At 38.4% G+C, this 15000-nt stretch overlaps 2 protein-coding genes across 2 annotated transcripts in view; one reads left to right on the top strand and one right to left on the bottom strand.

Annotated features, from left to right (window-relative positions):
* The window catches only part of LOC138030171 (uncharacterized), a 45373-nt gene extending 37356 nt beyond the window's left edge, over positions 1 to 8017 (bottom strand). Inside the window, exon 1 of the mRNA XM_068878055.1 lies at positions 7594 to 8017. The gene's annotated coding sequence lies outside the window, so the exon portion shown is untranslated. The remainder of the gene's footprint in view (positions 1 to 7593) is intronic.
* Positions 699 to 1121, top strand: LOC138030952 (uncharacterized). Its single transcript, XM_068878806.1, has one exon. The coding sequence runs from the start codon at positions 699 to 701 to the stop codon at positions 1119 to 1121; it is 423 nt and encodes a 140-aa protein (XP_068734907.1).
* Positions 8018 to 15000: the final 6983 nt, after the last annotated feature.

Raw genomic sequence — 15000 nt, 5'->3', positions numbered from 1 at the left:
CGGTTTTCAAGCGAGATGGTGCTAACAATTCTTTAAGGTTTTTTGACCGACGGAAGGCTGGTATTGGATTGTAGAATAAACAAGTGCTTTCTAATTATGTTACCAACATCGGGTAAATTTGGATTCAATGTAATAACAAACGGAAATAGTTTCTTCACTTCTTTTCCACGAGTTCTAAGTAGATCATTTCTAGAAATGGCGGAGGCTTTGGAGAATTGATCATTAACTTATTTAGAAGGATAACCTTGATTGAGAAGGTACCCTTTGTACTCAGGTACAATGTAAGATCCAATACATGGAGCTCACGCTCAGAGTAAACTAACTCAAATTTAATAGTAGGATAGAGAGAATTAATGTAATCCGTAAATTGATGTAAAGCAGGAAGGCCTTGCTGCCAAAGATCAAAAACATCGTCACGATATCGCCACCAGAGGAACGGCTTTATCTGACCGGAAAATGTAGCTTGGAGATCGATTTCGCCCATGGCAAGATCGGTATAACTGCAGGATTTTTCATTTCAATGCATTGATCAAGTGCAGGCCTCATGCAACTCTGAAGAAATTGATAGGCTTTTAATTACAAAAGAGGCTTATTGGAGTGCTCAGCTGTTCTCTCTAGCACCCCACGGCTTAAATAAAAGGAAGGAATTTCATTCAAAAAAACAGAATTTGTTATAATTAGATTTTATAATTAGACACATGACCGCAACAGCTATTTCGACTGCACCCATCCCACCTGGGTGGTGGCTCAGATATGTGGATGTCACCAACTGCAAGATAACATCAAGTGATGCCGACGAATTTACACAGCACCTGAACAGCGTCGATCCAAACATACAGCTCACGACGGAAACAGAGTCTAATCGAGAATTAGCGTTTCTTGGCACGTGTACTGTACGGCAGGATGATGGCTCACTGAGAATCAGAGTGTATAGGAAACCTACCCACACAGACCAATACCTCAACTGGGAGCCAAATCACCCACTGGAGCATAAGATGAGCGTTGTCCGTACCCTGTTTTACAGGACCAACACAGTTCCAAGCCACCCTGAGGACACCAAGGCGGAGCTAGAACATGTAAAGGCAGCCCTCAAAGATTGTGGATACCCAGAATTAAATTAAATGGCGGATTGTTAGGCATGCGACATCCTATTCAAATGTAACGAAGAAGTGTAATTTATGTCTGTGGGAGAAATACTATATAATTTGTACACCAGATTTGGCGACCCTTAACAGAAATGAGCTTGTAACAAGTTGCAGACATGCAAAGAAATTCCTTCTTAATAGCGTAATTATTTAAGGCTTATTTTTAGCAGCTCATTGGAAACAGTTTTTATTGTTTAACCGTTGCTATGTACCCCAGCCTATAGTGAATTGCTACCGTAAAACACCATGTATTCCTTCTTTTTGGCAGTTGCCTGATGATTGCTTCGTGAGAAGCATAAAACTCGGAGTAGCAAATAAATGTTTTTGACCTAGTTCAAGTCTACGTATCTATATATATATATATATATTCATTCACAGGCCTGAATGGGTATGCAGGGGTACTCGGTTTTTATGCATATTTGTTTAAAAATACATTCTAATAAGGGATACACGAAATACCTACAAAACTTCAAGATGGTGGCCAATTCATGAACTGCATCGAACTGTAACAAAAAGTATGTACATCGAAATACCTCGCCATGTTAATAAAGTACTAAATTTGACCAATAAATGATTTTTAGGGGTACTCCATTTGGGTACTCCATAGAGTACTCCATGGAGTAGGGCCTACGCATTTTGTCCTTTCCTGTCTAAAGTTCATGTTGCAATGAAAGAGCTTACTTTTTGCTCATGAGATAAAACACATTTGCATGAATACATCTCCTACTGTACCTGAAGCCTCAAACCTCTGAGATTCATAGGGATAGGCATTTTTTTCCAACCAAATAGCTTTGTATCAATGTGTCACGCAAGGTGACAATTCCGAAATTCAGAAGGATGATTTCTAAACGGAAGAAGTCACGAAACGAGACACTTGGACAAAGATTTATTTCAAGGTCATCTTCAACCTCCTGTAGAGAAAAATTCAGAAGACCTGGCGATTTTGATTTTAAAATTTGATGACAACTTAGTGATTGTCGATAAAGGGGAAGTGTATTATGTGTGATGAACTGTAAACCTTGCTTGTAACCCTTCTTAAGGAATGTATCGATCAGCTCAGACTGCATGGACACTGAAAAAAATGGCTGTACTTGAACTCGATTGCTCACTGTCTGGGGTGAACGTCTCGGCTTCTCGATCCATGTTGCAAATTTTACTGAGAAGTTCCGAAATTGTGATTTGACGTTAACTTACATATTAGACTAAACAACATTTCTTACCCTCACACATTTGTACCTGGGATACATCGAAATTAATTTCGACTCTTTCTAAAGATTAATGATGGTAATTGAACTGAGTGGAGTGCAATTTGGTCTGAAATCATACGCGTGATTTCAAAATTGACGAGTTCGATTTGAAATCCCAAGTATGATTTCAGACCAAAATTGCACAACACGAAGTTCAATTACCACTTTATCACGTCCATTTAGAAATCACACAATAATTATTTAATCGCTAAAATACAGGATTGTAGTCAGTCCCAATATTTTATTGATTCAGTTGCGAAAAATTCGCCACACAATGGTTTTCTTTGTCTTTCATTTTCCTGCAATTTGATTGGTTACCTTAAACAAGTCTTGAAATCTGATTGGTTGTTTTGTTTTAGTGTTCCTTTCTCATTGGCTGGGGAAATGGTGCAATTTAGAGCAAAAAAAGTGCGATTTGGGAATAAATCGCACTGCTAAGAGCCAATCAGATTGCAAGGATCACCAGTGATTTCTAAATGGATGTAATAAAATGTGAAATCACTGCTGTCACGTCCACGCCCTGCAACCTCCATCTGCATCTGTTCCATCAAATTAATGCCTCGTCCACTCCATGAATGTGCCCAAAAATCACGCAAAATGTTATAAATTCAATGCAAAAACCAGTTTCGTAACAACAACCACTTTGATGACGCAATAACATCTCAGTCCGAGTTCAAACAGCGGGTCAGGTCTGGCAAAAATCTTTTCATGTCGCTTTCGGCCGGATAGGGAATTAAACTGAAAATAGTGCAATTTACGACTACGAAGAAGAAAAACAAAAAAAAACAACAACAGAAAGTCAACAACACAGGATCCTATGTGCCGTCTCCCATCCAAGTAGCAACCCCAGCCAACGGCGCTTAACTTTTAGTATGAAGCGCAAGCACGTGGCTAATTGCCATATCTAGTTAACTACAAGGAAGAATAAGACACTCGACTGGATTTATACCGTTGGGCTGCCTGTTACACAGGCATCCCACAGAATTAGATTCAGTCATTGCAACATTACCAATTTAGCATCCACTGTAAATAATTTAAGGTATATTGGTTTGGGTTAGAAGATTATGATGTAATGGCACTCTTTAATTTCTTAATTTATGAAAGGATGTAAAAATTAAATAAAAAACTGACAATCTTAAAATATTGCTTATTTTACTTCATTTCAATCTGTGGAAAAAGTTGTTTGTCAGTAACGGTAATTTATTTGATAGGAGCAATGATGACTTTCTATCAAACCGGCGAAAAGTGAATAAGGTAGTACCACTCAGAAATACGTTAACCAAAATATGCGCACAATACACGTATATCTATACGCGTATTCACATATAACCATACGCGTATTCGCGTATAAATATACGTGTATATGCGTATACCGATATACACGTCTGCCTCATTAGCTTGCTTACTGTTTTGCTTATTGTTCTTAAGAATACATGTAGTTTGACAGCACTAAAATAGAACACGACTACGAACTACATGACGAAGACGCACTTTCACAAACCAAACAGCTGTCGCATCCGGAATACGAACTTATTTCATCTATAAACATACAGTTCAGGTTCAGAGTTATTTTGTTTCACACTACTAAAAGAGAGAAATTAATAATATACAAAAGGCACACCATCAATAAACATGCAATTCTTGGAAAATGTTTGAGTTTACCTCGCCGAATACGACGGAAGTTCTACTCCCATTTGAAAGGTGTTCCATTACCTGTCACGACTTCCTCTTGATGTGAGTCGTATGCAAATTTTGATAGATCGTTGTTCGGGCATTCCCAAGTTCTACTAAAACCAGCAGAATCAAATTATACAACACTAAAGAAATTGTTTCACATTTATGAGTTGGCCGCTTCTCTTCATAAATAACCTGCGATCAGGCTCTATTTTAGTTTCGCGTGGTACGTAATGTGGAGTTGGCGAAACGAAAAATAGAGCCTGACCAAATTCCTCTTCGAAATTCCTTCCGCCCCTTTTTTTTGATTGATTGACATGTCCTTCATCGACCAATCAAATCTACTTCCATTACACCAATAAACGCGTGGACGGCAGATTCACGCTATTTTGTTTTGACCAGAGTTAATTACCGTGGGAGGAATATTATAAACGAATTCGAAAGTTACCGTTGGCTTTAATTTGAGAAAAACAAATAAAGCATGGGGAATGTTTTCGACCGCTATATTGCGGCAAAGGCCGGTGTAATTCTCCCTCCGAACTTCACTGAATATGCATCCTATTTAAGCTTGACATCTTAATTTGTAATTGAGATAACCTAGCATTTTGTCGTTGGACGGTTTGGCAATAGATTTTTAAAGAAAAAAAAAAGAGAAATACATTATTCCTTTAACGTGTTTGCCCATGAAGGTTTCTTTGGTGATTTTTTCGGGTAATATCTTCAGTTGCAGTGTATTTCTAGAATTGCGCACAGTAAAATCATGATAAGTTCGGATGTTAATTTTTTGATGGAGTAAGATGCACTCGCAAAGTTTCTTTTATAGTTGTACAATTGATCTCTCTGGAAACATGCCATTTTAGTTTCTGGAGTGCGAGTTTTAAGTTAAATCAACTGGAAATATTATGAAGTGTGCAAACAAACCGTGTCATGTACAGTAAATAAATAAAGCCGTTTGATACACAGATATTCAAAACATGCATTCGTGTAACTTGCGATTTTATCAGCATCTCCTCCTGTTGATATATATGTCCCTTGTCTCATCCAGGAAACCAATATGCATCGGCTTTCATTGCCATTTGAAAGAACCAGCTATTTAGCTTTCAAAACATCAGGGAAGTTTGTGCCAAAGTACTTTCAACCATATGGCCACAGAGCTCGACAACGGAATCGCTAATTTCACTCGTTCCAGAGATTCAAACCCGATTCTGGACAAGTTATGAGATGTTTCAGATGGCATATCTCCATTTATACAAATAAAATCAAGTTGCACTGTCCACGGCATTGTAAGAACAAAAGGGAGCAGATTTTTTCGTACACTTATGGCGGATTAGTCTGGAGGACTTCGCGAGAGCTCCGCGCAATCACGATGGCTTTTTCACTTCCGGCGTTTCAACAGCCAATCAGATCACGAGTTTGGTCGGCCAAAATTTGTCCGACCGTCCGGAATTCTTGAGAGACTTTTGGTCAGGCCCAATTTTAGTGAGCGACGACATTAAGAGAACATATGGGCGAAGCTAAAAATGGGCCTGATCGCAGGGTACTTCATAAAAAGTTTTCAATTCAATGGAAAGGTAAAATGAAAATGAATTGTTGATTTAATTATCTTTCGATTGGATCAATTTCACACTGGAATCTTACTATCAAAACCAATAGAGTGGTAAAACTGCTGTTGCAAATTTGAATCTGAAGCAGTTCAATTCTAAACACGTGATCTGAAACAAATTGTCAGGTGATCCAAAAAATAATGTCACGTGATCCAAAAAAGTGTTTCTTGTTGAATGCCATGACCACCAACACGCTTTACACAAACCCCATGACATCTTTTTTATGTCATGTGACGACTTCTTTTGAGGATCACATGATAAGTTTTGCATTTAAAGATTCTAATGGCAGATTTACCACTCTATTGATTTTGATAGTATTTTTCACTCCCAATTTCACCGCGTGAATTTTTACCCTTAATTTCACACCATGAAAGTTTTCACCGATCATTCCCGGCATGATTAGTTTCATGCCAAGAGTGAGTGCTTCTTATCGTAGAGTGATTACGGCATATTCATGCCGTGAAAATTGAAATTCACGCACCGTGAGCGTGAAAAAATTTCACGGTTTTCAATGAAATCTATAAGCCCCCTTTTTGCATGAAGGGTCACAAACGATACACGTATTTGAATGCCAAACTTAAGACAAATTTTTGTTTCACTTCTGATTTTTATACTTTGAATTACTTTTGTTTGTTATCCAAAAAATTCGCGACGGTAAGCGACTTGCGTGTTTGTAACGTGATAGCTTTTGCAGTATGTAAATTTTCTGTTATTGGCTCGTGGCTTTGCTCAGATCCAAAAATTCTTTGTTTTACACAACAATGCAACACAAAGTAAATTTATGGTACTGAATAACAAAGGAAAATCAGACGCGCACGTATACACAGAATATTATATGCACATAAGTATATGCGTATGTGCGTATACACTGCATATGCGCAGTTAACATATTTATTACACATACATGAGAATTTTATTCCATTAAGCTCATTTGTACAAATCTATACGCTTTATTTTCACATGTGAAAAAGGCCTATACAGCCAATCAGAATGGCGTACCGCTATTTAACATGTGGAAGTATAACCAATCAACGATAGCGTAAAACATAAAACCCCGTACGCCGCACTTTCTATGACGTAAACTATATATCTGAGCAGTACTGTATGGAATCGACAAATTAATAAGCGACATTCACGTTCCTTGTCCTAAGTTGTTATCATTGATTGGTATCATCGGGCAAATCCCCTTTTCAGTTTCGGCGAATAGGCTTTCGGGCAAAACAACCGTAAACCCTCCCAAGACTCCCGCAGTCGGATCGCATGAAATGTGCTTACGAGGCAATTGCATTTTCCTTGTGGTTTATGACACCCAATTCACGTTTTGGAGAATGAAGAAACGGCTGACATCTTGAAATTACAACCTTTACTCAGGGGCACCCAACGAATAATTTAACCAAAAGCCTTTGAGAGACATTTCTAGGATCCTTGTAATGTAGAAAGACTGTCTAAGAGATGTTTTTATCACCTTGAAGAATTTGATCTGCTCGGATATCTTAGCTGAAAATTGAAGTGTCCGAAAATTTTATAGACTGCCAGCAGTCTCTTTCTTTTCCTAACTTCTGTAGCACGCGATAGATAGAGCGTAGCGTGCGATTGATCGAGCGAAGGACCGGAGGAAGCCGCAACCTTTCTCTTTTCTAATTTGCATAATTTTGTCGCCTCTTTGCTCGCGTAAGTTGAGGAAGAAAGGAGGACTCCTCGCAGTCTAAAAATTTTAGGGAATGAAATCGAAATTCTTAGACAAGCTTGACTCTCCCGAACACATATTTCACCGAATTTGTTCATGAAGACCGTTGTTGGGTGCTCCATATTTAACCGAAGACTATCGCTGACTATCGCTGACTATCCCCTGATTTACTGCCTTTATCCTATTGAATTTAAGAGAGGACACTGTCTGCTAACAATAACACCAATTGTACTCACCTTGAGAACAACGAGAGTAAGGAAAATTTGTGTTGCTCCTCCGCAAGACTCCAAACGTTGCACTGTCTGCAGTCGGACCATATCAGCTAACGAGCAGACACAGAGCTCTGAATGTTTTGATGTAACGTTAATAAACCAAAACGTCCACCAAAACAGTAACTAATCAACCAAAACAGTGAACTAAAACTTGACAGCGTCGTTCGATTTATGGATCGGCACCTGGAAGGGACAAAGAGCAAACAAAGGACCAAACAAGGTCCAAACAAAAGAGACTAATGCACATGCGCTTCATCATTGGGCCTTTCATGGTACAAAATCCGCCATGCTGGAGGGCAAACTCATTAATTTCCCCACTGGGGCATTAAAACGAAGGCAAGTCAAGCTTGACTGGTTCAGGGCTCTTTGTTTTAATGACGGTCCCAGTGGGGGAAGAATAATGAGCTTGCCCTCCAGCATGGCGGATTTTGTACCATGTGGACGTTAGTTGCAAAAGGCGATTCGAAATGGGAGAAATGGTGGATATATTCATCGCCTGTTTACAAAAGGGCGGCACACAATGAATGCAAAGATGATGAGTCATTACTTTATGTTTATGACCGCCACTGGTTCAATACAACGGGAAATACGGCGAAGGATCACAAATGAAGCGAAGATGGCGGGCCAAAAGAGTGGCGATGAACTGGAGAACTTGCAAGGAACAGAGGATAGTTTTGCCTTCCTGGCGCTGTTTTTCCTTGTTTAAGAGACTTCAACTCAGAATGGAGTGCTGTTTAATAATAAAGTAAGTCAGATTTAAAGTGAAATGTGAGTTTACATTAAAAAATATGGGTAAACTGGAGTTTGAAGCGAGGACAACGATAAATCACCTAATAACAAGGAGTCGAAAAAGGGCAGCCCACTGGTGAAGAACATCTCAATTCGCTATAAAGCTTCCCGACCTTGAAATTTTGAACCACATGGTCGAAGTAGAGACGGGAATTGTTCTGGAGAAGAAATAGGGCTGATTAAATTTTTGACTCGTGGAGCGAACAGATTAAGCCAAGACGCGAAGCTTTAATTTACTTTACGGTAGTGCTCCAGATTATTTGAATTTCCTTGGCAAAAAATATTTGTCATAGTCCGTGATACAGCTTGCTGCAGTAAGCCCAACAACCAAACAAAAGATTTGTGTGATATAACAAGTGGCAAGGTTCAACACAGCAGGTTTCGTGAGAAACGGGGTTGTCCACAAAATGGCTCTTGTTATTATGTCTTTGACTTGGCAAACTTTCACGGGACGCGCATAAGTATTAGGGAGCTTAAGCATGCACGTTTTTGACACGTGAACGGCAACCGGAAGAGAACATTTCGCATGCCAGGACAGTGTAGTCTCCCAGATTTTTATACTAATCATCTCCAATGGAGAAAAGATACTTGGCAATGTTTAAATGTGGTCGTGTGAAGACAAGTTAAAAGGGAAAACAGCTCACTTCCGGTTGCCGTCCACATCTTAGAAACACCTGTACTTGAGCTCTGTATTTATTATCGGGAGAACGAAACTCAAGTCGGCAGCTCATGCGTTCTTGCCAGGTGATCTGGGGACATAATTTGGAGGACTGGGGAGAAAAATTTTAATGCCGTATCCCACAACCGCGGGCGGCCTTATTTTCGAATTCAACACGGCAGAGCTGAGATTAGATCCCGTCAGTTCTTCTTGAATGTTCATTCATTAACAGGAAATGTGGGAGACACGCAATTGTCTATTGAGTATTGGCGATAGAAATATTGCTGCAGGGAGTTTGGAACAATACCTAAGACCGCGCACGGTTGTGGGATGCGGCGTTAAAATTTTTCTTCCCAGTCCTCCGAATTACGTCACCAGATCACCTGGTGTGGCCAAATGTTAGTAAATAATTCGTGATACGGGAATTGCCTTTCACAGCGGACACAGAAATATTAGAAGAACAATTTAGGTTGAACAGTTTAAATTTAAAAGTGGCAAGGCATGCTAAAGAGATGAGCAAAGTAAGCCTATTGTCCTATAGAAATCTGTCACTTCGAGCTACTGTAGTTGTTTGTTGGAAGAACAATCATAGGATGTCCCCTCAATGCTATCCAGTCATTGCGGATTCATCAAATACTAATTTTGCACAAAAATATGGAGATTGACACTGATTCATAGTTAACTTATTTATTTTTTCCTTATTTATAATGCACTTACACATTTTTAGGTACAAAATTTGCTCACCTCGGGCGAAGTACAATATCTATTTGTCTAAAACTGCTTCAGGGAAAAAAAAACGAAATTATATTTCAGCTAACGTAATATGCACTATACCACCAATAGAAATAAATGGTGTATAGTCAAGTATACTAATGGGAGATTGACACTGATTCATATATAAATTATTCATTTATTTAGGTATTAACAGTGCACGATTACATTTTCTGTATACATGATTTCCTCATCTTAATGGAATGACGTTAAGTCGTGAAATAAAAAGTGGCACAGCATGTAAAACCCAAGAACAAAAGTGGTCTCAAGGCTGTGCTCTAAGGAAAATTTTGGGGAGCCCTTGTTGAGATCAACAACACAGCAAGATCTTTATCCGTCTCTCTCTCAGCAAAAAACTGCGGCTACTGCTCTGGTGATCGTTGAACTCGCTAGTGAGAGAAAAACCCGCAACCCGTCAAATTCTTAATGCCATACTTCAGAAAGACGAAAAAAGTGGCAATTCTGGCAATGTAAAGTGGCAATGTAATTCTGATAAAGACAGTTGGGTCTAATACAGGTAAACCATTTTACTGGTCAGTGAGATTGAAAATAAATTTTCAAGACGTGAATCACTGCTGCTTGATTCCTGTGGAGCTTTTCTATGAAAACTGCCATGAAACAATGAAATTACGGCGGCCCATAAGCTATAATTTTTTTTCCAAACAAGTCATCTCAATCTGGACGAAAATCATCGCTACCGCATAGAACTTAAGTATTTTTTCCCTCTATTGTCAGTAAAATGTTAAGTTGAATGAGCTTTTTGTGGATTCGGTCAAAGCATCAGTCTGCGCATTTATTTTTAGGACACGCAATGATCTGTCACGACACCAAAGACAAGGCGGGATTGTTCTGTTTCTAAAACAACAACAACTAAAATGATATCTTTCCCTTTTTTATATCATTATTAATTTCATATACTGGGGGAAAACAACCATTACTAAATATATTTGAGCCAAGCAGGCACAGCAGCGAAAAATCATAAAAATATTAAATGTGCTTAAACTGTGATTCCCGGTTTATACAAAAATAACTTGCACCGCATCGGTGCTTTTACCCCCTGTCAGGGAAGAAGTGAACAACTTTTCTTTTTTAAGACTATAACCAATAAAAGCCAAACTCCAAGTGCCAAATTTAACGCTATTTTTTGAGAAGGAATTGAAATCCGTGCGGCCACCGGCCGTCGCAAGCAAATTCAAGGATTATGGTAGGTGTGAAATCATGTGGAACGGCCTTGGCACAGATTGTTTCGTAAAAAAAAATCTGAGAGATTTCGTAAACTGTAACCACCAGCATATGGAAATTTTTAGCCTACTTATCTGCTCAAAATACAATAAGCCAGAGTGCCTAACCAGGCGACCAGGTAAGTTTTCTTACTCGCCTGAATCCAACCGGGCGCCATTAGAGCACAGCCTTGGGTCTTTGGCGACATCAAAATTGTTGTTACCATACACCACCACGACCGTATTAAGCATCACTGAGCAATTGCTGTTTGGAAATGACCAATAGCAAATTGACAACACCTTTTCGAAGAATGACCATTAATTAAGTCTGCCAGCAAGGAGCAAGGATGGCACAGTCGGTTAGTGCGCGGCCTTGGTGCAAGAGGTCCTGAGTTCGATTCCCGGATCTCGCATCCTTGTTTCGACTCCTTTCCTTTCCGTGTAGCTAGTAGCTTTAAATACCCGTAAAACGGAGCACTGATGGAGAGGGGGGAGTAAAATGAGCGCACCGTCGACCTCAGGTTTGTCAGTGATTAAAAGTTACTGTTACGAGTTATCGACGTTAAATAAGGTCTACTTTACTTTACTTTACTTTAACAGAACACTTCTCTGGTTAATAACTTAACTCGTTTAATAAATGTTACAAAGGTTGGACCACTGGTTGCCCTTAAAATATCATTGTTCAGTTTGATAATCAATGTAGACAACTTCTGTTTAAAAAATTTTTCAAAAATTTACAGTTAGAGTAAGTTGTTTTTACTACTTAAGTCACTTCCTCTTTGTACCATTTCATAACTAACTCTGGCCAAGAGCTTTTACAATTACCATTATGCACTTATTACTACAATATTAAAGGACGTGTATTCAAATTTTGTCATCTTACTTAAAAGAATTTTGAAGAAAGTCCAAATTGATTTTTGAAAGTCATTTTACCTAGTAAAAATTGTGTGAAATGCCTAATTTATTTAATCATTTCAAAGTGACATAACCAGGTAAAACATTTGTAAACGTAATCCATAATGTGAATACATTCAAGTTAACAACTACTTAAGAGAAAGAATAATAATAATATATTCTTAACTTTAAATAGTGCTCAATCTGCAGAACAGGATATCCATTCAGTTGCAATATTTAAACTTATAAACAAGCAATACTGGAGTACATACCAGCGAGTAAGGAAATCAGTATTGAGCAAAATACTGTTCAAAAATTGCTTTTTTAAAATAGGATTTTAGATGTGCTGTTTCGATTATAAAGAGGAAGGTCATTCCAAAAGTATTTTCCAATAATGGATAGGTAGATTATTCTTATATTGGTTATAGCATGAAGAAATAAATGCTGCAAAGATGCATCCTGAGTTGAATGATTATGTTGCTCTGAAACCAGTAATATGGAAAAAGATTTACATTGCTTATCGCCACAAAGACAATCATGCATAAATAAATGCACGTACATTTTAGCAATATTGTGAACAAGTTCAGTAGACCAAAGGAAACATAATGTGGGGTAGGGGAACATTATTGTTGATTCTAATAACTTTATTTTGCAATTTTATAAGCTGTGACAATGGGTTTTCATTATTACTACCCGCAATATGCAGCCATATAGTAAATGTGGCTAAATAAGTGAATAATAGATAGGGAAGGTGATTTATACATATCATACCCAAGTTCCTTAAGATTGAAACTTTTTCAAGGCATTGACCAGCGAAAGTTAATGAAGGAAGTTGAAATTTATTCTCTGATGAGGATATAAGATAAGATATGAAGTTTTCTTTAAATTTAAAGTTAATAAATACTTGGTAGTTCAGAGCTAATGCGAATTAGAAGTTCACTTACCGGTATATATAGGGAAGATATCTGTTGACAAGCATGGATGTGCCAACCACAGGAACAAAAGACCCTTTGTATCAACAGCCAGTGAGCCTCTGGTTAGGACATCAATGACAATAGGTAAACAACATCTTCCCTACAGTGTTTCAGCACGCTGCGTTGCAGTTGTTTCCCCTCCACATAATGTATAATTTAAACACATTGCTATTTACAGAGTGTCAAGTGGGTCAAATGGTCAGAAAATGAGAAGATCGGTTTTTTTAACCTAAAAGTAGGCATGAAATAGAAGCATTTGCATGTGAATAGGATAAGTACTGGAAATGCCTAATTTAAGTCACCATTGAGAGGTTCAAAATTATTGTTTTCAAATCCACATCATTAAGTACAAGCTTACTACATTTTTCCCCAGCCATGAGCACAAAAAATAGGTAATTTTCCTGAAAAACCAGCGAATTTAAAAGGCTCAGAGAAATGGGAACTAGATGCCACATGAGCGTACACTGGGTTGCCTGTGGTACGTGTTACTCAAAAACAGAAGGGACTGAGTTGGGTGGTATTGAACTGCAGCGTTCCAGTCAATTTTTTCAAGTCAAGAGTCATTAGGACCATTTAAGGGGTCACCCAGAAGTCGTGCCAGCAGAGGCCCTTTGGCTCACACGTTGATACGATGAAACATATCTTTTCTGAGGTTAAAAACTTGGCTACCAGCCTATTAATCACTTGTCAGAAATAAAAAATTCCTGTCATCTTTAGAAAAGATAGGCACGCATCGCGTACGTGTGGTAGTGCGGTAACACGGCGCTTTATTCCATATTGTCAAGTGAACTGGGTTTTGTCTTCCAGGATGTTCAAGTTTAATATGTAGCTCTAATGGTACACAATATTGTTTTGGTATTGTATATCATTGTCGTGTCATGGTAAAAGTCTTGGGTAACTAGCCCCTTGAGAAGACATGTGGTTACTAGCAAAGTGCTAAACCCAGAAAGATTGAAGAAAATAAAAGGGAATGGAGAAGTATTGGCTGACGTGTTGATCATTTCCAAATTCCCTCACAACTTCTTTTCACCACAAGTTTAAGCATGCACTCTGAGCGTCTGACAGCTTTGTAATACAAAAGTTCGCTGAAGTTTATTCCTCCCCGGCGGGGTTAGTATTTGGATGGGTGACCTAAAAACTTTACCGCCTTGTAACAGAAGCATAGGCCCAGACATTCTATTTTAACGCCCAAGGTACAGATTTTGTTAGCTTGCTTTATGTAAAACAAATATTGATGCAAAAGTAAATAAATATTGATACACAGTTTTTAGGAAGAGCAGAAGGGAGTTTTCAGGACGGTCGATATAAAATATTTTACCATCAGCAACAAAAATAACGACATGAAAATATCATTAATTTTGAACCGCGAATCTGAAAAGTTACCATTAGCGAAAAACATTTTGCGAGATTTTTGCTACGTTCAAATTTGTTAATGTACTTTTGGCTGCACAAGTAAATCGCAAAATCGAAACTGACATCGAATTCAGCGGGCGCCGTGATCAAGTTACCGCGGCCTGTTTACGCGCGAAACAGTGAAGCACCTGTGTCAAATAATGGCAAGATACCGGGTTTTTGTTTTGTTTAGTTTTCTTTTTCTTTCAAGTGTTATAAGGTTTGACAAGAAATGTGCGAATTCTAGACAAAGATCACAATCGCCCAACTCTCAGAGGTTGACCATTGTTTCTGCAAAGTCAAAAATTTACTCTCCAAGACGAGGTTATTTATCACCAGGTAATTCCATCGTTTTGGTAATAGCAGCTACCTTATTATTCATCAGCGATTTTTTGCTGATTTTGGGGCTCATTTTGTTGAAAATAAAGCACGCTTCCAACAGACCTGTTTATTTTCGTGCCTTATGCACGCGCAGCTTACAGTGCACTACCACAAAAATCGTCCCTTATCACATTTCAACCCACGTATGAAAATTTGTTAAGCTCGAAAATTACACAACACAATAAATTGGTGGAAATCTCACAAAAATCTTTTCCAGCGAAAAGGTTATTGAAACAAATAACATATTTCCTACTAGAGGCAAAAAACCCTTCCTATTTCAATTGCGTGCGTG

Source organism: Montipora capricornis, chromosome 13 (assembly GCF_036669925.1).
Source record: "Montipora capricornis isolate CH-2021 chromosome 13, ASM3666992v2, whole genome shotgun sequence".
In the NCBI taxonomy this organism is placed as follows: Eukaryota; Metazoa; Cnidaria; class Anthozoa; order Scleractinia; family Acroporidae; genus Montipora; species Montipora capricornis.
This window is presented reverse-complemented; position numbering and strand designations above follow the sequence as displayed.

Coding starts and splice junctions, on each gene's coding strand:
- LOC138030952 (XM_068878806.1), top strand. CDS start 699: ATGACCGCAACAGCTATTTCGACTGCACCCATCCCACCTGGGTGGTGG.